The 24,104-nt window shown below is 35.3% G+C and overlaps 1 protein-coding gene and 2 long non-coding RNA genes across 3 annotated transcripts in view; 2 read left to right on the plus strand and 1 right to left on the minus strand.

The window, feature by feature from the left end:
* LOC122817239 overlaps positions 1–9,873 on the minus strand; it is a 69,422-nt gene extending 59,549 nt beyond the window's left edge. Inside the window, exons 1-2 of the long non-coding RNA XR_006367174.1 lie at positions 9,646–9,873; positions 1,145–1,193 (exon numbers count right to left, since the gene is read on the minus strand). This is a non-coding gene — a long non-coding RNA (uncharacterized LOC122817239). The remainder of the gene's footprint in view (positions 1–1,144; positions 1,194–9,645) is intronic.
* Positions 9,874–9,891: 18 nt separating this feature from the next.
* Positions 9,892–24,104, plus strand: part of LOC122817238 — a 108,052-nt gene continuing 93,839 nt past the window's right edge. The window contains exon 1 of the long non-coding RNA XR_006367173.1: positions 9,892–10,456. This is a non-coding gene — a long non-coding RNA (uncharacterized LOC122817238). The remainder of the gene's footprint in view (positions 10,457–24,104) is intronic.
* Positions 14,248–17,050, plus strand: MAFB (MAF bZIP transcription factor B). The gene has a single exon (XM_044090457.1). The coding sequence runs from the start codon at positions 14,574–14,576 to the stop codon at positions 15,513–15,515; it is 942 nt and encodes a 313-aa protein (XP_043946392.1). The 5' UTR covers positions 14,248–14,573; the 3' UTR covers positions 15,516–17,050.

Raw genomic sequence — 24,104 nt, forward strand, 5'->3', positions numbered from 1 at the left:
TTTGTTTGTTTCTTACTTGCATATTTAAATGAATGCAAAGTGTCTCAAAGACAAAATGCAGTTGTCCGGTCTGTAATGTCTCTCCATCCAGGGTTTGGTACTATGCCCCCCTTTGGCATTTATTTCTCTTACCTAAACAATGAGAAAAATTAAATCTGGTTGAATAAGTTCACTGAGGATTATAAGCTGGATGTAGTTGTTAAATCAACTAACGATACTAATGCCTTTCAAACAGAATGAGCATACATTAACTCCTTATTCACTGAAAAAGGACTTAAAAATAAATGCAGAAAAATATAGTATCATCTCTTTAGGACACCAACAAATTCCTACCACCTGCTGTTTCAATGATACCCCACTCTCCAAGGAATCTGTTATGTAGCAAATGTAGTCAGAACTTCTTCTATATCTCACCATTAATTACAAAGGAGATTCATTTAAATTCAAGGGTGACAGTGTTCCCCTGATCTCTGCCATGGTTAGACCCATTATAGACTGTAATGTACCTTTAGCATTTATCTCACTAAACAGACCAAAAAAACTTGAAAAAAACTCAGTAGTTCCCAACATAAAGGATCTGAAGCCTCAAATATCTTAGTTATTAAAAAAGGATGTAATCACTGCCCATGTTTTCCATGTCATATAGGTTGTAGATGGGAGACCCAATTATCTGAGTCCTCCTCATTCTAAATATATCAAATTGTGCAACCAACATTGGAGCAACATTTCTCAATTTACATCAGGTAAGAAACAAAACTAAACTGAAATATAAGCTCATTACACATTGCTTGCCCTTGCTCTGTAATAGACTTCCCTTGCATGTCAAGCAAAGTGACTCCATGTTGATCTTCAAACATAAGTTATACAAATAGATGGGTGCCCCAAAATACATAACAGAATTTACAAGTCTCTCCCACATTGAAAAGGTTAATAGAGCCAGAGAGGATTACTGGCAAGAGATGCATGCTGTTTGGTCAAATGCCTTTGTATTTCTGGATAGAGTTATATTTCCAACATAAACTATAAACTTCAATAACGAGAATAAATCTACTGGCTTTAGATTATCTAATTGTACTGCTTTTTTTTTCATTAAAAAAGAACTCATGCTACTTTCCTATTTTATTTTAATATATGGACTACTCACTTTTTTCTGGAGTTGTAGCTATGCACTGTGAAATCATGGCAGGGAACTTCTGGAAAAAAAGAAATTCAATAATTTGTTTTATCTATATACATCATCATCTAAACTTGTATCCAGGCTATTGTATTTATTTGTTTACTGAAGCAATAGGAGACCCATGTCACATTCAAGCAAAATTTGTGAATATTAATTAGAAGCACAATGGTCCACTTCTATATGAAACATACTAGATTGTTGAAACCAAGTAATATGTGAATAACTACTTTTTTTTGCAAAATAAACTTTCTTAGATCGCCCGGAATATCTTGATGCCAGATATAAAACACTGAAATACACCTTCTGTGACTTAATTGTTCTGCACAGGAAAGTACAACATAATAAAGCACCTTTCATTTTTTGGACAACAAATTGTATTTCAGCTTCACATCAAAAGTTTATTAAGTAATGTAAAAAAAATCATACACAGGTGTCTGGAAATATGACTTAATCAGTTTGAATAGTAATGGCAATGATGCATCAGGTCACCATAAATAAAATGTATATATTAATATGTATGTAATATGTAATATGTATATATAAGTGAATAAATCCTCAGTACAAGCAACTCCAGCCTCAATGCGAGCATACAATGGATTGAAAATGTGATCTCTTTTAGTATTTTATTTTGACTGTATAATTTCTCAGCTTTCTGCTTTACAGAGGTCTCCATAGTCATGTCACATATCTTGATAAGTGGGCTAAAGGATTTTAGAATCCAAAAGAGTAAACAGAAATGACACTACAGCATTTAGAATGACTCTTTGCTTTCATTTGGTACTATCTCAATACAAAAGAAAGTATGCAAAGTAGAATGATATATGATCATATGTACTAGATGAATTGCCCTTGTGGAGCATTTTAAACCTAGTCAGTTACCCCATTTGAGAATCACACCCTACACCTTTGTCTGTAAGGTAAACACACCTTAACAGTATGCCAACTCCACTCTCTCTCGTACTATATATACTTACACACACACACACACACACACACACACACACACACACACACACACACCTAATGGTTAAGGTGTTTGCCTTACAAATACAAGGGGCAGGGTTTGAGTTTCACAAGGGATAATTGGCTAGGCTTAAAATATCTCACAAGGGCAGTTAGCCTAGTACTATTCTATGAACCTATGAACTTATGATGATGATGATGATGATGTAATTTGCTATAATCCCTCAAACAATCTGTTACTTTGTCAGGGTGGGAGCCAAGACATGCTCTTTTACTGCTATATGTAGTCCTTTGAAACTTTGAAATTAATGCGCCCATGGATAAAATAAAGAAAAAATAGTTATTAGCTATCAATCAATGCATACTAGGTTTCAGTACATACATACATACATACATACTGCACTGTGTGACAGACAGTAACCCCTTAAAACTAAAATGGAACACATTAAGATGACTAAACATTATGACTAACAAAAATAAAGTATCATTTAAGACACTAATACACCAGAATTATGCACTGCATGTGTTCAACTGTCCTTAAAAGCAGTTAAACTGAGCCTGGGTAAAACATGTTATATAATTATTCAGAAGTTGGTTTCCTGCATATTACATGATATCCATCTCTTTCTGACCAGTATAGTTCTTGGGAAAACACTTTTATGACAGTAATTTCCAACAGGGCAAAATTCTTCACTGTAGATGTAATATAAATTTAACACCCCTAAAAAGTATTGCAATAAAAAAATAATGCTTTGCCATAGCTTATCTAACTACAGGAAGAAGGTAAACTAAAGACAGGACAAAAAGGCAAAGCAAACTAGAAATATTTTCAATGACTAAACTGATATTGATGAATGTGCCTGCATACATATGCACTCAGGTAGAGGATCACATGTAGAGACACATACTCACACATGCACACATGCCTACCTGCCTACACACAGACACACAAATACACTTACCCTGTCGCTCTTTACACAGAACAGTCTCTACTGGGCCAGTTGTGTCCTGTGAGAGAGGAGGTGGAACATGAAAACTAACAAATGTCCTGAGGTTTTAGGGTAAAAAATATTTCAAAAGTTTCCACTAATAGTTGAATCTGAAACACATTAATATAATGAGAAATATAAGAAGCAACTCAAATTCTACATGAATAAGCTATTATTTTGGGGACAAAGTGAAGTATATTCATTTTCAGCAGCTGTGGGCATTAGTTTGCCCTATAACATCTCATATATCTATAAAATAATCTAAGACATTGGCCATTTAAATCAGTCCAATCCTATACACACATACTCACACACTACCATAAAGTATACGCAAAAGTAATTCTGAATTTCCTGTGTAATATCATTGGCTGTTCATTAAAGAGTTATGTCAATTTTTATGAAAAATGCATGCTTTTTTTATGATTTGTATTACAAAATCAGAGCTGAACTTCAGAATTTTGCTGTACATCTTTAAAGCAGGGTTTATTCTGTTCTTATGAACAGCAACATTATAGTGGAATAAACAGGACCCACTACTTTATGCAGCATGGCATGAGGTGTGAACAACACTGCAGCTAGGCTGTAGTGTACAGTTTGTTTCCTCTGAATTATACACATCATTTACATCACTTATATTGATTTATTTATTTAGTTAGTTATATTTGTTTACATTGATCAAGACTGATCAGTTGCAGCTACAGACATGAGAATAGAGCTAGACTCATGTATATACACTGAATTACCTAACATGTAATTATAAACTTTTTATCAGTGCACTAAGGCCTCAGATTACCAGACCATATGCTGCTTTGACATTTGATTTGATTGTTTTTTATGGTATAGATTGCAGTCCTGCTGCAATGTATACAATTATATGTAGCCCTTCTAAAATAGAATATTTCCGGGTCTGCCTCAAGAATGAAAGTAAATCTATGGCTTTCCCTTGGGTATGAAATCCTCTCACCGATCAAGCAACTGTTCTATATCTAAAAGTTAGTAGTATCCTAGTAAGGGAACCCTTCTCAAATAAAACAACTATTAGAAGTCTTCCATTTCTAATCAGCTGCTCAGTTACTATTAACATAAACTCTACTGACCAAATACTGTGTCTAATGAAATACTTTTTTATTATAAAATGTTATATTGCATACAATATAGCAGAAGCATCAGCAAAATTCTTTCTACCATGTTTAAACGTGGGGCAAAATTATTAATTTATTAGACAAATGGGTGTAAATATTATAACAGCAGTATAATATAGCAAGTAATATAAAAACAGCAGTACTTCTGCAGTCTGATCATGTTTCTCTAGCGATGTTTATTGTTTCATCAAAAAAACAAAGTGGAGACTCTATACCATCGTGAGGAAATAGAAGAGGTACAAATTTTGAAAAATAAACATCTTATATAATGTATGCATTAGGCAGTGATGGGAGTGCTTATGTTAGTTAGTTAGTTAGTTAGTTAGTTAGTTAGTTAGTTAGTTAGTTAGTTAGTTAGTTAGTGTGTGTTTCAATTTCCCCAAAAAATAATAGAAAAAAAGGACACTCCTCAATAAAACTGGATTTAACTTTAATCTTATGATCTCAAAGAACTGAATTCTTGTAAGAAAATCAATAATCTCAGAAGTGGTATATTTAGTCGTGTGCTGTGAGTGTAAGAAGCCAACTTCCTCCAACAAACAAGTTATGAGAAGGGAAAGCAAAAATTACAGAAGTGTTGATCTTAGACACAGGAACAGTTTATTATAGCAAATAACGTAAATATATCAACTAATCTCATGTAAACCTCATTCAGCGAATTTCATTTGGCTAAGTGAGCATATTCTTACTTTCAGATAACGTTCTGAATTACAACAGAAACAATTGCATATACTTTTTTTGATAATTATTGCTCTCAGAATTTTGTAAGTATTTTCTGCAACAGTGCTAAACAACAAATGGTTTGACAGGATCTACAGTCACCAGACTGCTCTAAAGAACGGCTGGGCAGAAGGCCAGTGCTATATTCAAATTAGTATAAGATCTGTTTGATAAATACCTGCTAAAAGGTAATACAATGCAAGAAATGGTCAAACTACTAATGTAAATTCTAAAGAATGTGATTGTTGACACATGAGAGAGAAATAAAAGCACTGAACACTTGTGGTAAGAGACATGCAGTTAGGTATGTATGTCTGTCCAGATCAAGTATCAGCGCATTTTGCGGACTGTTATACTGTTGGTTGAAAGCTGGAAGAAAGGAAGAATGTTAAGAAAACAGACCTGTATGTACAAAGATGCATATGATGGTGCTGTGCTTCTCTGTTTATGCAGCTCTAAATATGCCCTTTTGTGCAGTATCAACCATCCCAGGCGCACTATAGTGAGATTTTAATATTTCACTTATCCCATTTTCTTTACAGGTATGCATGAAACTTGCAAGGAAGAATGTATAATCTGACATCTGTTTCTCCACTTTTTAAATTGTATTTATACTACAGACTTCAGTAGGTATGTGTGTGTGTGTGTGTGTGTGTGTGTGTGTGTGTGTGTGTGTGTGTGTGTGTGTGTGTGTGTTATATCTATCTAGATAGATAGATATAGATATATAGATAGATAGATATAGATATACGCACACACACACATTTATATTAGAGCCCCATGTTTGCATTCCATGAATTTATTAAGTGTTTTGACTATGCTCTGATACTCCTTTAAAAAGAACGTGTTGGAAGTATGACCCTATATTCGTTATATTTACTGTTTTCCTCTGCTTTGCTGTCTCCTTTGCAAATACTCATCACCAGCTCAGCAAATCAACAGGCCTTGCTTTTTCACCGCTCTTTTCCCACTTGCTAGATTTATTTCCTATCCCTTGGTTTCTGTCTGCCTTCAACAGCCACTGATTTAATTTTGCAGTCCTTATATTGACTGAAAACACTACTATCTACACCCACCTAAAGCCTTTATCACCCAAAATGGACATCATATATAGTTAAGGGTTCACTATGAGTTATGTAATAAGATATCTGACTGACTGGCTTGGTTCATATTGTACTGTCTAGTTTATATACCTCTTCATTTGTGCTGTGCCCGGCATTAGGTTAGACCAGCATTTCACGATCTCTCCTGACAGGGACTGTTACTTTGAATTGGTCAATGAACTACTACCTCTCCATGCTATTTGTGAATATGGATATGATCTCATCTGCTACAGAAACACCACATTGAATTGACTAGCATTTTACTTTGCAATATTAATGACAAAGAAGGGTCATAGCACAACAACAAAAAAGACAACATGCCAAACATTTCCATTTGTATTGCTATACCACGACCCTTCTGAGCATGAAATTATTCCAAAATAGTAATTCTGGAGTTATAACCCAAATAAATAGTTCATGTCCCTTCAGCTATCTGCTGTGCTTCATTAATGCATCCCAACATCTTATATTCCAGCTAATTTCTTTCTTTGATTTGTCATTTATTGGTGTGTGTAGCACACAGTTGTATCTCTAGTTTTTATTTACTTATTTTCTCTGGGTTTGTACTAGTAGTCTGTGCAAATTCTGCTGCTCAAAAGGGCACCTACTATAATAGTGCAGTTACATGTCAACTCAGCACAAATCTCTTTAGTAGAACATTATTCAATCAAAGAATAAGAAGCAAGAAATTAAAGGTAGGCAGAAGTCTGCAAATACTAGTACTTAATCAATGATCTTTTATTGACATTTTGTCATGCTTCATGTTTCAGGAAATGGAGCTAATAGTGACAAAAAACACTGACGTGCTCATGGCTTCTTAAATGGATAGGATGAAAAAGGGAGGGGCACTGGCCTTAGGCGGACTGTAGCACTATGTCAGGCTAGATAAATTCACACCCTCCTTCTGCCTGGTTGTTTAAGTTTTTATGTTAAAGTCCTATGAAAATAGTTTTCATCTCCAGAACTTATAGTATTAAAATATGTGTCAAGATTGGCTAGTATTTATAGAATCTGCAATATTAATAAGTTCTCTTTAACTTGAGAAATTTGTTACTAGCCAAATATGACAGTGCATGGCACACGCAGAGTAAATATTTATCTTTAGTTTTGTACATTTGTCAGCACTACTGAGCATTATATGTGTAACATGCTACTTAACACTGTCCACTGTCATAGCCACAAAGAATTACATATTAACGTGTAGGCATTCTTGTGAAGTGGTGCAAGCATCAAGCTGGCACATTGTCGAAATTATAAAATTGGATATCCGTATGATGGCTTAAGTGACGTAAACCTTGTTTTTATGGAAATGAGAATATTGATTTAACTGCAAAGGGTTCATCACTGTCGCAAGTGCAATTAAGTATCTTAATAATTATGTTTAGAACAGATACAGAAGGAAAAATGATTGTGAATTCCTGTCTATAGTTTGTTGCAGTGTAGGTGGAAAAATAGTTGTGTAATCTCAGCAGTCAGCATTTAAAAAGCACCAGAGGAAAAAAAAAGCATTTTATTTTAATAAGTTGTGTAATACTTTGCAGTATATATTATTATTAATTTATTTTGTGTGTGTGTGTGTGTGTGTGTGTGTGTGTGTGTGTGTGTGTGTGTGTGTGTGTGTGTGTGTGTGTATATATATATATATATATATATATATATATATATATATATATATATATATACATTTTTAAGTCCACATTGATGTTTAATAAAGGTGACTTTTGGTGACCTTTACAATTTGGTGCTGGGTTGACTTGTTTTGGTGTTTTATAAATATAAATATATATGTATGTATATATATATATATATATATAGAGAGAGAGAGAGAGAGAGAGAGAGGGGGGCGGGGGAGATAGAGGGGATCATTTGTACATGAAATTCCTGCAGACACATGACAAATGGTATGCATCTTCTTCTAGATTTTGTGTGTGTGTATGTGTGTGTTTGTGTGTGTGTGTGTTTGTGTGTGTGTGTGTGTGTGTGTGTGTGTGTGTGTGTGTGTGCATGCGCGCGTGTGTCTGCCTGTGTATGTGTGCACACGCACACTATACCAACAGTTGTTTCATTACCAGTATCAGGATTTGAGGGGAATGGGAATTTTGAAATTTCACTATGATTATTTACAGTGTGTTTCTATTTTACTTTGTGCATTAATTCACAGAGCAGGCAATGAATTATTAGTGAACACTACAAAAAGGCATATTAGTAAGCAGTGCATAATAGCCATCAATGAAACAAGGTAGTTCATATAATCAAGTTATTTGGTTTGAGAAGGCTTAGGTAATTAAACACCTAATAATTTCAGTCCTGTGATGTTTCCATAGAATTAAGGAGGAAACCTTCTAAGTAACTAGAGATGTGTGTGTTTGCAAAACCTATGGCAGATTTCAAACCACAAGGGTCCCTCACAGACAGCTTAGAAGGGAAGTCAGTATTCTCAGAATATGAATAAAGTATGGCTAGGATAAAGTAAGATGTAAGACCGACTTTTATCTAATCATTTGATTTGTATACATTATCTGTAGCAAATAGTTTTACTGCAACATTTCCATGATTTTGCGTTTGTGACGTGGGTCGCAGAATAAATTATATAACTTGCTTAGTATATTGTAGATATGAGAGAAAATAATATAGCATTTGTTTTCATTATATTTTCTGCCATACTTGCTTCTAATAATCAAATCTCGATAAGTATAGAGAGATCTCATGAGAAGTGCAAAGGCATATTTACCAAAACCATTTACAGGACCTCTGGAAGGATGAAACAATAAGATAAAGACTGCAAATTTACACGACTTAAGGTTCATCTACACAGTCTGAGACAGGGAAATCTAAGAGTTACTAAATTTGGCTGTGTTTCAAATTATTTTCATTTTGTTTAATTACAATGCAACAAGAAGCACCTGAAATAATTAAGCAGATACAATGTTGCAAACAGTCCTTCGGATTATTTTATTATTACACCCATTACTGTACTGTCTGCTGTGCAATAATGGGGTGAATTATGATTGTCTTTGCAACCCTCTGTCCGAACACTTCCACCCCTCACTGGTAATTAAAGATAATTTTCCTCAAAAAGCTGGACCAGATATAAAGTTGCAGGACAGAAAGTACAGGTAGGAGTTGTGTCATACATTACAGGCTTCTGAAAATTGACACCCATCTCTGCGCACAAACCATTATTCCTTTACTTGAGCTGGTATAAAATCCATTCTCAATGCTGGACAGTATGTTAATATTTATTTATTTTCAAGTTTCTCCATTAGTACGGCGTTTAGTTATTTTATCCAGATGATGTATCATCCCAATATAGAATGACACAGCACTCAAAAACGCTGATAGCGTGTCCAAGTTCCAGCTGGACATTTGAAACAAAAGGGTCCCTGCACTTGTCAGGTCTTGCAACTGACCTCTGAATTTAATAACGATGTCCTTTCTACCATCATCTGCATAACCAAACGTCACAAGTACACTTAGTTAAGCAACACGTCATCACATAGTACAATTAATAAAACAAATGTCATTGCACTGATCTCTGTTGCATGAATTACCCCATTACTGAAACTCCAACCGGCTGTCAGCGTTATGTCCACCCATGGTGGAAGTACCCTTCTTGTTTTCCAGAGATCTTCTAAGAGGTCTACTATTTGTCAGGCTTTGTTCCTGCAGTGTAGAAGTAAAGTCTCTAAACCTGACTCACAGAGACAGTTATATGCAGACAAAATCTGCAGAGTAAGTATCTACACTTCCGAATGACGTTCTGCTCTAAAAAAATACAAGCTTAAACAAAAAAATGACAAAAAGAAGAAGCTTAGATAACTGCTTATTTCATCTTAGATTCGTGGAATGCTCTTTCCATTAAGTAAATAGGCAAACGTCAACATTTTTCTTTCAGCAGGGCATATATCTCTAATAGATCATTAACCAGGACGACACATGCTGACTTAGACAGAGTGCATGTCCGTCTGTGTTTTTTAATTGTAGTGACCAGGTTTATAATATGTAGTTGCTTTCTTTTGTGACACTCTTTCAACCACAAAGTCTGCATGCAGGAAAAGAAGGAGATGCAAATTATATACTGTACCGGTCCGGCAATGATCCTTGCAGGCTGAAATTTATAATCATCTTTGCAAGGCATTGCAGATTGGTAGCTGAAATCCCATTAACATTTTAAGCAGCAGAACACTTTTTTATCTAAGTGGTACCTAGCCAAACTCCTTAGCAGTTTTATCTAAGGGATTATAATAACTCAATAGCTTTTACAGAAAGGAAGCTTTTTTCCACTCGGTAGAGAAGCTGGCATCCTGCTAATTGAACTATTTGAATGAACCATCCCGCAACAATCTACAGACTGAAGATCTGGTAAGTATACCTTAGTTTTCTACACTTAATACATTTTGGGGGCCTTGAAAGGGCATTGCTCCCCCCATATTTTAAGATGCTTGTTTACAATGGATAAATAATAAATTATTTTTAAATTCCACAGACAATCGTGAGAATCTCATGGAAAATATTGCAACAAATGTAATTAGATAACTGAGAAGAAGAAAAAATGTGTGAAGTAAAATTCTGAAAAATATCTGTTGTTTTCCACGATTTGCATGCACTCACTATGCAGGTTTAACTGTTCTGTCCCATAATGAACATAAGACCACACTTCTCAGTCCTCACTTATTTTGCTGTGGTTGAGTGCAGCTATCTACGTCTAATACATCAGCTTAGTCTAAGCCCCCGCAGTGCGGGTCTCCTGAAATAAAGTCATTTGTTGCACTAAGTTTTTCTTATTTTTAGGAAAACAAAAGCAAGTAATGGTCTAATCCCTTATGTGAACTGCGTGGGTCTCCCTGTTTTCTTGTTAAAGTGAAAATATGCACATTGCTGTGACGGGGGGGGGGGGTAGAAGCATATGCCAATATACAGTGCAACTTCTGATGCCATTCTCTGGTCCATTTTTGCTAATTTGTTAATTTGTTATACAGAAAAGGTAAGAGCGCCACAGGAAAAAATCAAGCAGACTAAATCAGGCCATTAAAAAACAGAGGCCTGCTGCATGATCTAAACAGAAAACTGCATGCAGTATATCCATTTAATCTCCCAGTTGACCACTGATCACTACAAACAACTCAAGCTACAAATACGCAAATTAATTTTAAGGTTTACACTAACAGTGTATAAACAGTGTCTTCTGTTCCCAGGACACTTCTTTTCTCTGTCCATGTAGTTATGCTGCTACAATGTTGACCTCCACGTTTGTAAATAGTGGTGCTGTAAATCTAGTTGGCTGGTAATGTTCCGGTCCGGGGTAACACTGACTGTACTTCGAAATTAGCCTATATTAGGTTTAAGATGCGATGCGGCAGGTATATACAGTACTGCTTTTATTTCATGGGCCAAAACTCATCCTCTAATACTGCCATGTGTTACAAGTATTACATAAGTCGTAAAATATTTATTTTCAACATATAATAAAAATATTAAAAGTTAATATGAAGTATATTTCAAATAAAATATGTGTGTGTGTGTGTGTGGGGGGGGGGGGCTGCATTGCGGCGCAGCTGTGTCCATTATAAAGCACGCACACAGCAAGTTCTATACCGTCTATACGGTGCGTGTTAGATGTCCTATAGAGTGATGGGAGAGGGTGTAGCCAGATCTACGCAGTGTACTCAAATTATTCTTATTCTTATCTTCATTATTCTCCGAGAATCCCAGAACATATTATAGGGCACACATCCCGTATTTTCAAGAACTATAAAAAGAAATGCTTATAGTATAGAACTATATAACATGTACTAAGAAAAAATGTGAATAATATATTAGAGTTGTATTTTTGTAACCGCGTGTTTTCTGTGTGTGTGTGTGTGGGGGGGGGGGCAACAAATGAAAAAAATAAAGAACTCTACGTTTCCGAAATGTATTAGGACACCCTCTAGAGCATTGCACACGCTACTTATATATTTGTCTTTAGGAGGGCAGTAATCTGATGTCTTAGTACAACAGAAATTGCTAGATACAGTCCTGGGTCCTGCTTGGTGGGGATCAGGCCCAGTCAGTCGAAAAATAGTGAGGGGAAAAAATGGTCCTGCCTTAGAAAATGTACCTGAATGTAAAGAGACATTTTAGTCTGGAGTTTCTGTGAAGTTTATTTTTATTATTCCTGCCATAAACTGTTTCAACATAAATATATTTGTCTTTGATTTAATCGGTTTATACACTCAGGTTGTATATCATCTAAATAGTCTTTGCAGCTCGCATTTTCTAATATTGTAAAAATATTAAATATTTTTCAAAAGTCGCCTATAAATATCCAATAAGCGTTAAATTATCCTCAATCTACGACAGGTTCAGATGTACCTTCAATGATGTACCTTCAGTGACATGCATTTGTCTCAGTACTGGTATACGGATTTGGAACCCAAAACAGACCTCTCAATCGCACCTCATTACGAAGACCGTTCCTCTTTCTGGGTCTTAAAATGTAAATGTTTCACACTGTTTCACATTAAATGGATTTGTCACACATTCAGTGGTAAGATTTTGTTTAACCAGCATGTATGGTATATGATACTAAATTATATTCATCCATTCGTCAAAAGAACTTATCATACCTCTCAACTGTCCAGATTTTTGCATAATGTCCAGTTTTTGATTCGTAATTTTGGTCTGTTCCCCGTAAAATCTGTGGATTGCTGGCAAATTACTGATGATTGAAGTCAATGAGTAATGACACAAATTTAGTTTCAGACTTCATATCCTTCAGAAAATGCATGTTAAAACAAAACATGCTATTATAACAACTTTCTAGGTTTGTTAGAACAATATTTAAAATGTGTCCCTATTTTCATCCTCTTTACCCCATTAGTTTGGCTTTATCCATTTTTTGGGCTATGAGGTTGAGAGATATGTTTTTAATATCTACAAAGTGGCACATTTTAACCATATTGTAAGCTTCCCAGTTGTTAGCAAGTTGTTTAGAAGACTTATATATACTACCCATTTGTTCCACATTATGAGAGGTAAAATACATTTTAGAAATGGACGGATAATAGTGATAGCTTCAAATATGCATAGTTCTGTCAGTCTTTGGCTGCACTGTAACGATAATTTAAAGAAAAGCCTGGTACTGAATGCCTGTGAATGCATTACTTGTCAGGTTGCTTTACAATGTGACCGCTTGGGGTCGCAGTTTCTATTTTTTAAGGGTAAAAATGTTGGCATTTTTTTCTTAATACCAAAATAGTATGGAGTGTATCATCTTTGCAAGACTCAGCTTTCAGGTCGGGGAAAAAATCAGCAAGTCAAGTTTAAGGAGTGCAGGGCATTCCTTACAGTAATGCAGTGCTATGTTCAGAGTGGGCTTGTTTGTATTTGTGGCAGGTAGCGCGAATTAATAACATACTGCATGCGTATTTTCCACAAGAGCTGAAAGTCGATTCAAGTATCGCACATATGAGAGTGCAGAAGCTGAAAGTTGATCATGTATCCAGTTTAGAAAGTTTTTTTCCTTCGAAGTACTTTGACGCATGCCCTGAAAGCTCGGGATAATTAAACCAAAGGGCAAATGAGGTAGTCTCAACGTTACAAGGGCGAGAGAGAAAGTGGGGGAGGAAAAGTTGCAGCATTGTAGGAATAGTGGTTCATGTAAGCATGCTTACTGACCCTCGTAGCTGTAACGGTGGGATATGGTAATTTAAGGCGCAATATTTGCAAACAAAAGTGCAAAATACCTGTCTCCTCTTTACGTTTGAGCAGTAGCTAAAAGGGTTTGCTCATTAAAGTTTTAGTTATGACTACAAGTGTGATGAAGAATTTGGGGGTACTGGGTTTCTGTGCTTAAAAAAAGTGTATATAAATAGATAAAGAAGATATTTAGAGATAATTGTAAACGTGCCTATAGAGAAAGCATAGCAGGGCATCGGTGCAAGAAGCGGACCCGCTGCACTGAAGTCGTTGTCCGGTCTGGACTAGTTTTCTTAACTGCCAGTCAGATGACTGCTAGAAGCTGTCAAACTCTTCGCCTTAACCCCTCCCTAACTGTCGGGTATGGTGCTGGGCTCGAGATGCGGAGCATATGTGCTTCCTCATTGGTGCATGTGATCTGTGCACGTCATTTTATTTGCTGCATCACGGTAGGCTATATAGCTCGAGCATATCTTAAAAGTCACAGGCGCTCACGCAGCGGAGCTTAATGCTGCAAGCTGGCTGCTGGGCGAAGCAGCTTTTTCTTAGCCCTTATTCACTTATCCCAGTGTTTCAAAATCAGGAGCAGCAGAGGACTTAAAGGCACACTGCCTGCTGCAAACAAAAAGTCAGCGGAAACGTGAAATTAAACAAAGTTGGCCCTGCGAAACCAGGACCAACACAAAATCTTTTTTTTTCTTTTATAAGGACTAAAACCATAGAGATCACTCAACTTGGAAATCGTGCTGGAAAAAAAAGTGCATCGGGGCTTTACTGTCAAGATTTCAGAAAGAAAGCGATGGCTGCAGAGCTGACCATCGGAACAGATCTGCCTACTAGCCCCCTTGCTATGGAATATGTCAATGATTTTGATTTGCTGAAGTTTGACGTGAAAAAGGAACCACTGGGAAGAGACCCTCGCACTCTAAGGCACTGCAATCGTTTACAAACAACCGGCTCTGTTTCTTCCACTCCAATCAGCACACCTTGCAGCTCTGTACCGTCATCTCCCAGCTTTAGTCCGACTGAACAGAAAACGCACATGGAAGACCTATACTGGATGGCGAGCAACTACCAGCAACTTAATCCAGAGGCGTTGAATCTGACGCCAGAAGATGCAGTGGAAGCCCTGATTGGAAGTACTCATCCAGTTCACCAACAACTGCAAGCATTCGACAGTTTCAGGGCCCACCACCACCACCACCATCAACACCAGCATCATCACCAGTTCCAAGGCGTTACCCATGAAGACTTGAGCAATACAGCGCACCCACATCTTCTTCACCATCACCACCATCCCCACCAGACGTCCCCGACACCTTCTAACACCTCCACATCTTCCCAACAACTCCACAGTTCACATCAGCAACATCAACAATCTAATAATCCTGAAGACCGGTTCTCAGATGATCAGCTTGTCTCCATGTCAGTGAGAGAACTCAACCGGCACCTGAGGGGGTTCTCAAAAGATGAGGTGATACGCCTCAAACAGAAGAGGAGGACACTGAAGAACAGAGGCTATGCCCAGTCTTGCCGATTCAAGCGGGTGCAGCAAAAGCACCATCTGGAAAATGAGAAGACTCAGCTGATGCAGCAGGTTGAGCAGCTCAAACAAGAGGTGGCTCGACTGGCGCGCGAGAGAGACGCCTACAAGATTAAATGCGAGAAACTTGCAAGCAATGGCTTCAGGGAGGCTGGATCCACCAGTGACAATCCATCTTCTCCAGAGTTCTTTATGTGAGTCTTTAAAACAATTTCAACACGTCCTACATTTCTTACACATCTAATCCGCCTGTTTACCTAGAGACTATAAAAAGAAAACATTTGCAATTTCTTGAACTTGCAAAACATTTTATTTAGATTAGCTGTTATCAAAGTAGCTGGAAAACAAACAAGAAGTACGTTTCACATTTTAGACTGCCTAATAGGTAAACGGGGAAACATAACATGTTACAAAGTCTTAGAGAGTGTTTGCTTCACATACAGTAGTGCACTTGGAAGACAGTATTCAGCAAGCCATCTATTTAAAATGTCTGTTGAAAAGTAACTGGAGGACAGCATTGCAAAACTGAGTGCACTCTTTTGTCTAGTTGGTAAAGTAGGGAATAAGGACCACAGGGCAATGTATACTGACTTTTCATCTATTGCCCACTTGAGAAAGTAGTGGCAAAGGACACAGATGGTGAGGCTATTATGCAACATCTCATCAGATTTATTGCCTGCTTTATTACATAGAAACTCAGAAAAATAAACTCTGCATTTAAATATTAATCCTGCATGCTGGACATGTATGGTAATAATTTCTATTTTGTACCATTTTCTTGTTTAAATTTTAGCATGGTGTCCATAAAAGATTTTTGATTTTGTTTTCTTGCTAAACGTTATCAGAGATGTAAACTTACTACTGCTTGTGCAGTTTTTTTCGGTTCTAATTAGCTTTGTAAATAATTGCAATGTCAAATTATAACTCATTTCAGCAGGCTGGTTTAAACATTTTAAGTACAGGATTAACATTCTGGGCATTTTGTTAATTTGCATTGATAGAGGACTTTGCATTTTTGGTGCACTTGGTGTTCTGTTTCTAGTTTTCATTTTGGTTTTGTTTGTTGGAGCAGAAGCAGAATCAGCTTATGAAATACACAATTACTGGTGATATGGTGCAGCGTGGACTAGTTACTGCAGAGAAAGTGATATACTCAGAGCTCAGAATAGCAGTATAGTTTCGTTTCCAATAAACCACCAAGGCCAGGACTATTTAAATGTAGAATCCCAAATCAATGCCTATATGCCCGCATATGAATGAGATTTTCATACACAAAACATTTTAAGAATAGCAAAGAATTGTAGCCCTACACTTTTAAGTTTGCAAACTATTATTGTCTACCTTCTTCAGTTCTGACATAATCTTCCTGGGAAAAAATTCTGCATATTATTTACCTATATCAATGTAATTCCACCTGTCCTTATGGCAGACGTGTTCATTCTGCTCAACTGACTGGTGGCAATTATGTAATGAATGTACAGAGGTTGTATCTCAAGATACTTCTAGTTTGAAATGTAAACATTAAATCTGCTTTATTTTGTTTCACAGCTCACAGCGAGACTGATTTAGCCAGCTATGTTTTCTGTCTTAGATCAGCTTTATTTTATTAGTTTTTTCAACTTAATATATATACCATGTTTGTGTGTGTATATGAGTGTGTGAGGGTTTGTGAGAGTGAGTGTGTTTCTGCAGGTCAGTTAAAGGTTTAAGTTGCACTAACAAAATACCAAAATGAAAACTTTTTTATTATTATTTTAGGATTCTGGCACTGCTGGCCAGATGCATCTTTACGTTGTTTATTATTAGTTCTTAAATTAACAATAATAACAGGATTGTATGAACAGCATGGTGCTTGTCATTTTAAAATATTGTGAAAATAATCATGCATCATAAGGAACATTTGGCTATTACTGATTCAACTGTGTTGAAATCAAACTGCAGCAGCAGTGTATTTTTTTTAATTCATGTAATGTTCTGATGGGATCATTTTTAAATCCTGCTTAAATATGAATAATGTTACAACCCAGAATATTGTAGTTTTATCAGACTGGTTTCTGTTTTTTTTTTTTTTTTGGTTATTAAATTGTTTCCTATTTTGCTTATTAAAGTCATTGAAATGGCCTTTTTGTCTGTTTGGTCTTGCTTGACTTTGGCATGCTAGAGTTGATAATAGAACAGACACACATAATTTAAAACTACTAAGCTTTGATTCCTGCCACCCTAAAGAATTAAACCTACACTTAACTGAACCACTTGAACTGTTTCTGTAAGGTTGTCAAACAGAGCACAGCATTTACAATGCTGTTATGCATATTGAAAAGTATAGGAATGCAGTGCTAAAATTACTGTAAGACAAACTTATTTTTACCACATGAGACAGTTTCATGTGTGCTAAGAGTGAAACATTTGAGGGTGGAAGACCCCCCCCCCCCCAAGAAAAAAAAAAACTTTTTTTTCTCAGACACGTATCTACTGTGATGGTGTTTAGAAAGAGAACATCTGTAGGTGCATGACATTAAAGTTGTATTGAAAGAGTACTGTATAATGTAAGGAAACCATAATGTGTGCAGTGTTATAAAACACAGTCTTAAAAAATGTTCCCTTGCATGTGTGTGTGTACATACACATGTAAATATCTATATATATGTATATACATATATATATATATATATATATATATATATATATATATATATATAAATAATAAAAACAAAGCAGCAAGATGCAGCAATCACCAAAGCTAAAAGCACAAAACTTAAAAACTTTATTAAAATAAATGATTTGGTGATCACTGCATCTTGTTGCTTCATTTTTACATACATATTTTGCAGTCTTTCTTTGACTGCACACTCCCTGTTCATTATATATATATATATATATATATATATATATATACACACACACACACACACACACACACACATACCTACACATTGCACTAAACTTTTCTGTATCTGCCCATTCTAGACCTAACGTTTGGGAGAGGGTGCACTGTCTCCCAAATATTCCTCAGACTGACAAATCTAAATGTGCTTTAGATTGATCAAGTGACCATGCAATGTAAGAAGGATTTTGCAATGCTTCAGTTCATGTGCTAGTTTTGAACAATGATGCTGCTTTTGTGTTAGGTGTCACGACTGGGTAATGGATCGATTTTAAGTTCACTTTGAGCAGAACTTTTGAACAAGCTGAATTTCCTTGTTTTGCCATCAGTTACTTGATGTTGATTATTGCGTAGCTACTGCTACCAAATGAAGTATCATTTACTTTTTTAATCTGTTCTTGCATGTAATCATAAAAAGGAAATGGATTCACCACTGTTGTATGCTCTGCAGTTACAAGACAGTTTTAATAACTAAACCAGCCAGTACAGCAGTGCTTTGCATTCCATTTTGTTGTAGTAATGCAAGCGACTGTACTGCTGAAGTCAATTATTCAGTATAACAACCATCTAAATTCAGCAGTGCAAGTTAAAAAGAATAATTCTGATCTTGATTTGAATGAATTTCAGTCTTTTCACATCTTCTGCCATTTGTCCGTCACTTTCCTGCTGTACTCTAGTTTTAACATTTAACATCTTAAACGATTAAGTATAACACGTTTAGTTTCCTTTGACCTTTTGCTGTACACGTTTAGTTTGTGAAAACTACGTATTTAGCTTTATTTAAGAATAGCAGTAATAGAAACAGAATGTTTCACTTACAGTTTAAAATACTAACTGAAATTTAAACTTATTAGGTAACGAATATCCTCAAAGGTATGGCATAAATATTGCTTTCAGATTTATGGAAATTCTGGACCACAACTGTCAGTGTAATTTGCATGTCTGCTTAAAGCTAAACTGCAAGAAAATACACAGTTTCCATATAGTTTCCTTTGCAGCATGTTGTTACTGTTGACAGTTTTTGTATTCTTTTCATTATCACATATATTGTGCTAGATTTGCATATTCCTGGAAATGCAAATTGTGTTTACTGGAGGAAATATTTGGGAGTCCCACGTTATACAGACAAAATGATAATTAATAATTTCTATTTAGCCCTGTCAGACTCCTTGGAATGAGATACTGTATTTCACCTTTTCTTGGGTTATATCAAAGAAGAAATAAATATAATACACCCCAATCTGCAGTTGTAAGTTCTGTATTAAAAAAAAAAAAACTTGATGATACTGAATTAGATTTTCTGAGCTTAAATCTTAATGAAGCAATTCTATAAAACATGTCAGTGATGAGGTTTTGATTGAAGTTGGAGTCTGTCAGTTTTCATTGACATCTGAGTTGGTCTCCCATGTAAGCAATTTATAGGAGTCAAGTCCTAACAGGAGAGTAGGCTGTGCTGTACATGCATGACAAAACTTCATGTAGAAAAGCATCTGTAAACCCATAAGCTTCCATATTATCCTCACTAAATTCTGCAGTACAGCTGAGTTCTGAAGCACTAGGGGGCAGTGATAATTAATCGATATTAGAAGGACCTTATGGATATTAATATTACAGTTACTCCATAATATATCTTTTCAAGGTGACAGAGCAAATTTTGTTTTGCACATACTAGTTCTAATTTTTGCAATGCTTGGTCATACTTATAGTGGACATATCAGTGAAGTAAACCAGCACACATAATTTTGCTTACAAATTAGTAGCCTGTCACTATTAAAGAGGCTACAGCAGTGTTCAGAGTGAGTTTACAGTTTGTTTATGGTTCTGTATGCAGATGGAAGCAGGGCAGTATGTCGAATATCATTTTTTCTTCTTTTTTTGTAAAGCAGACTTTCATTTGCCTAGGTTTAGCATGATATCATTTGAGAAAAGCCAAAATGAATATTGTTATTGGGAACATCCTCAGCATTTTGCTATCTTTTCACAGATCCATTACTTAATGGGGACTACCGACCACAAATAAATAAATAAACAAGTCAGAGAGACTGGGCATGGCATATTTATCAAGTTATATTAAATACAATTGACACAGCCAGGGTCATATATGCAGGACATGTGTGTGCAGTGTTTGTAACAATTATTGCATCTCTCCCCTATAAATTACAGTAAGAAAAACATAAAGTTTCAGTGCACAAAAATGGAATGAAATTATGTACCTTATTTATAACGTACATTTTTAAAACTTTTTTATACATAATGAATCCGGCTTAGGGTCACCATATAAGTTAGGAACTTGAGCAATTTAGCACAGGTAGGACAGACATGTACAAACCAGATTTTGCTTAGTGAGTTATATAATTGTTACAGTATGAATTTTGTACAACACATACATGTATGCATGCTAATTCACATTTGCATATATGCTTATCGCTTTAATGCAGACTATGTACCAAATTCACTGGATAAGAAATACTTTTTAACACTATCGTATGATAAACTCCCAGCTGGATCCATGCTTAACAGCACACACAATTTACTTTGTGTTGACTTCATGCAGGCCATATGTAAGTTAGTATTTTTATAGCTAATTAAATGCATTAGATGAAGGACTTCATTTAACAAGATAAACAAATCTGACAGCAGTAGGACATGAATAAACGCAATGCATTTCTTTTTTGATCTTATTGAACCTTGTGTGTGTGTGTGTTTGTCCACGTGCATACTCATACATGTTTGCCAAAAATAAAATGCCAACTGTTTAATATTAGAATGTCATACATACATACTATAGATATCTTTAAGTACATGGCATCATAATTCTTTCTGTGGCAGTGTAATATGACATGCACAACATTTTATCTAATTATAGCTATTAGAGATTTAAGTAATATGTTATAGGTATATTTTCTTTGACTCTGGGCGTATGTTTGCTGCATCTCATATCCATTTCATTGGCACCACATTCACTAAAACCATATATGTACACTCAAGCTCACACATACCCACATACAGCTCTCTCTTTCTGTTTGTATATGTGTGGACAAAGCATATTTTTTCTCTCTTGAAGTGTTATTTTCTGATCTCCACAATTGACATAGTTTCCTGGTTGCAGTTTTGAAAGAGAGAACTTGCATATGATAATGCTATAATGGGAAATGACTTTTTGTAAAACAATCGTCTGAAATGTGCAGTTCTGTGACTTTACATATAAATATATGTATATGTGTGTGTGTGTGTGTGTGTGTGTGTATCTATATATATATATATATATATATATATATATATATATATATATATATATATATATATGTATATGTATATATATATATATATATATATATATATATATATATATATATATATATATATTAAAAGTACTATAGAAATTGGAAACTACCTGAATACTAAGCAAAAAGAAATTATATTTACATTTTTAACAGAGAAAATGAAGAAGATATTTTAATTTCGTTCAAAAAAATAGACCTATAGGCTGACTTGTATTAATGAATATCTTTTAAGCCAAGTCATTTGAGTGCTGTTCACTGCAGCAGCTGTTAGTAATATTAACTGCAATACCATAAAATGTTACATTTGTATATATATCCGCACATGCATACAAATGCACGTAGACATGCACTTTCACATACAAATCTACATGCATGCACACACACGCACACACACACACACACACACACACACACACACACACACACACACACACACACACACACACACACACACACACATGCACAAAGACAGGAGTTATTAGCAACATCACCATTGTTCTATTCCATATTATTCTGAAGTTAATAACATCATTGTATGCTGTTTGCGTGATATTCATCAAACATGGACACAAATATATTTCAGTTTGTTACTACAAATTGTTTGGCTGACTTTATAATGTTGTTGTTGGTTCACATTTTTTACAACAGATACGGGCTATAATATTAAAAATGAGAATATTTATGATTGAAAATTAGGAAAAATCTTATGACAATCTAACGAAGCCTTAAAACAAACCTCTCCACTTCTGCATTGAGTCTTGGTAAGAAATGATTGACAGATTGTTTTACTGTCAGAAATGGGAATGTAGTCTCTGTTGGCTGTTGGAAAAAAGCCTTTTTAGTATAAATCTTACAGATGTAGAGACTAAAGCAGCCATACCTACATGACAAAGGTAACTGAATGACTTGTTTTCTGATGCTGGTATTAAGAATACAAACAGAATTTGAATAATATATTCTGTCACTTTTTTATTCAGGTTTCCACAATTTAAATGTTGTCTTACTCACTTCTTTAATGTTATTATAATCTGGTAACAATTTCAATGGAAAAAATGTTGTCAGTCTTAACATGGGTTTCATTGTACTGCTGCTGAAACCTGCCTGTTGTAGCCGTAAGGAGTGTTCTTACTGTATACAGAATTCCAGCCCATTGTTTATGCCAATTGACTTCATCTGAATTTCTTGTCTTCATCTTTTCTGCAGTTTGATGCCTATAGGTATTATTATGAGTTCAAGCGATTTCTCATGATTATATTTTAATGTTCACTTAACACATTTGATCAGCATATGATGCTCACACAGAATGCTAGCTTTTCCATAACTTTATTTAGAAGGAAGTAATTCATTAAAGAAAATCTATATACTAATTTCAATTTATATGAAGTGTACAGTCACAGAAATAAGTGCTATAAACCTGAGTCAGAAAGCAGTTCATAATCTTATTCACATTACCCACTCTTATACGAGGAAATAATGTTGACATCTACATCATAGCAAAGTATATATCCACTGATGAAAATTGAAAAATTGCGAAGATAGAAAAATGAAGAGGGGGAAAAAAGACACCTGTCCTGTCAGTGTAGTCATAGCGGAGCTGTGGAAATATCCCATTAGTGGCAAAGATAATTAATACCTAATATTAATTTCATAACATACCTGAATAAACATAATGCTAATGAGGAAATAAACTGCTGAAAGCTGTGTCATAGTTTCTGAAGAGGCCTCTAGTTGGGCAAGATATACATATTGTTACTTATGGTTCAAATATACTGTATGCTATACTGTGTCTTACAGTATATTGACTAGCGCTGGGTTGTATATATTGCTACAAATGCAAACTTAAAAAGTGGATGCAACAGCCACAAATGTTAGACACAAATATTTCACAATTATAACAGTAAGCCTTTTATGAGATTTTTTTTCAAGGAAATAAGACATTTAGTCCCACTGGTGTTTTTGCAGTAGCAAATATATTTGATAGCCCTTGAATTTAAAGACCTGTTATTGCTTGCAGTAACTGTTCTTTCTTAACATTATAAAAATACGCTGAATGTCTTCATGAGGATGATTCTGTAGAATGTTAGGAACAATAGTAGGAACACTAACTTTACATACAATTATGTATTTATTAATTAAGACAGAATAGTACTGAATTTTAGTGAAAGGTTTCCAACTGCTGTATGATTCAGAAAAAGAATAAGAGTGAAAGATTTTAAGAAATATTAATTGTAGACTGAGTCCAGGTTGACAGAGTGACAAGGCAAACAACAATTTAGTAAAGATTAATAATCACATTTGAAGTAAATTCTAGAAACGTTCATGTCCGAGTATAACCACTTGACTTGTCAGCATGACTGCAGGTCGAGTCTGAAAATATGCCAACTTAATACAGCATCTCTGTCCGTTGCTGAGCATGTTATCAAGATTATGCCTTACTTTGAGAGCTGTCGACAGAAAAAAAAGTTCACATGATTTCCCAAATCTTATGCATCTGAATTAAGGTAGCTCTTATGTATTTGGATTACTCTAACTGTTAGCACACTCTTTTGAAAGACTATAGTGCAGTTTAGTTTTCTTTTCCTGGTTGCATTTATTTTGCAATTTTACAAAGATATTAAT

The sequence above is a fragment of the Protopterus annectens genome, chromosome 12.part0 (genome assembly GCF_019279795.1).
Source record: "Protopterus annectens isolate FY-2018-M chromosome 12.part0, PAN1.0, whole genome shotgun sequence".
Lineage (NCBI taxonomy): Eukaryota > Metazoa > Chordata > Ceratodontiformes > Protopteridae > Protopterus > Protopterus annectens.

Excerpts from the sequence above, each read along its gene's own strand:
- MAFB (XM_044090457.1), top strand. The coding sequence starts at position 14,574 with ATGGCTGCAGAGCTGACCATCGGAACAGATCTGCCTACTAGCCCCCTT.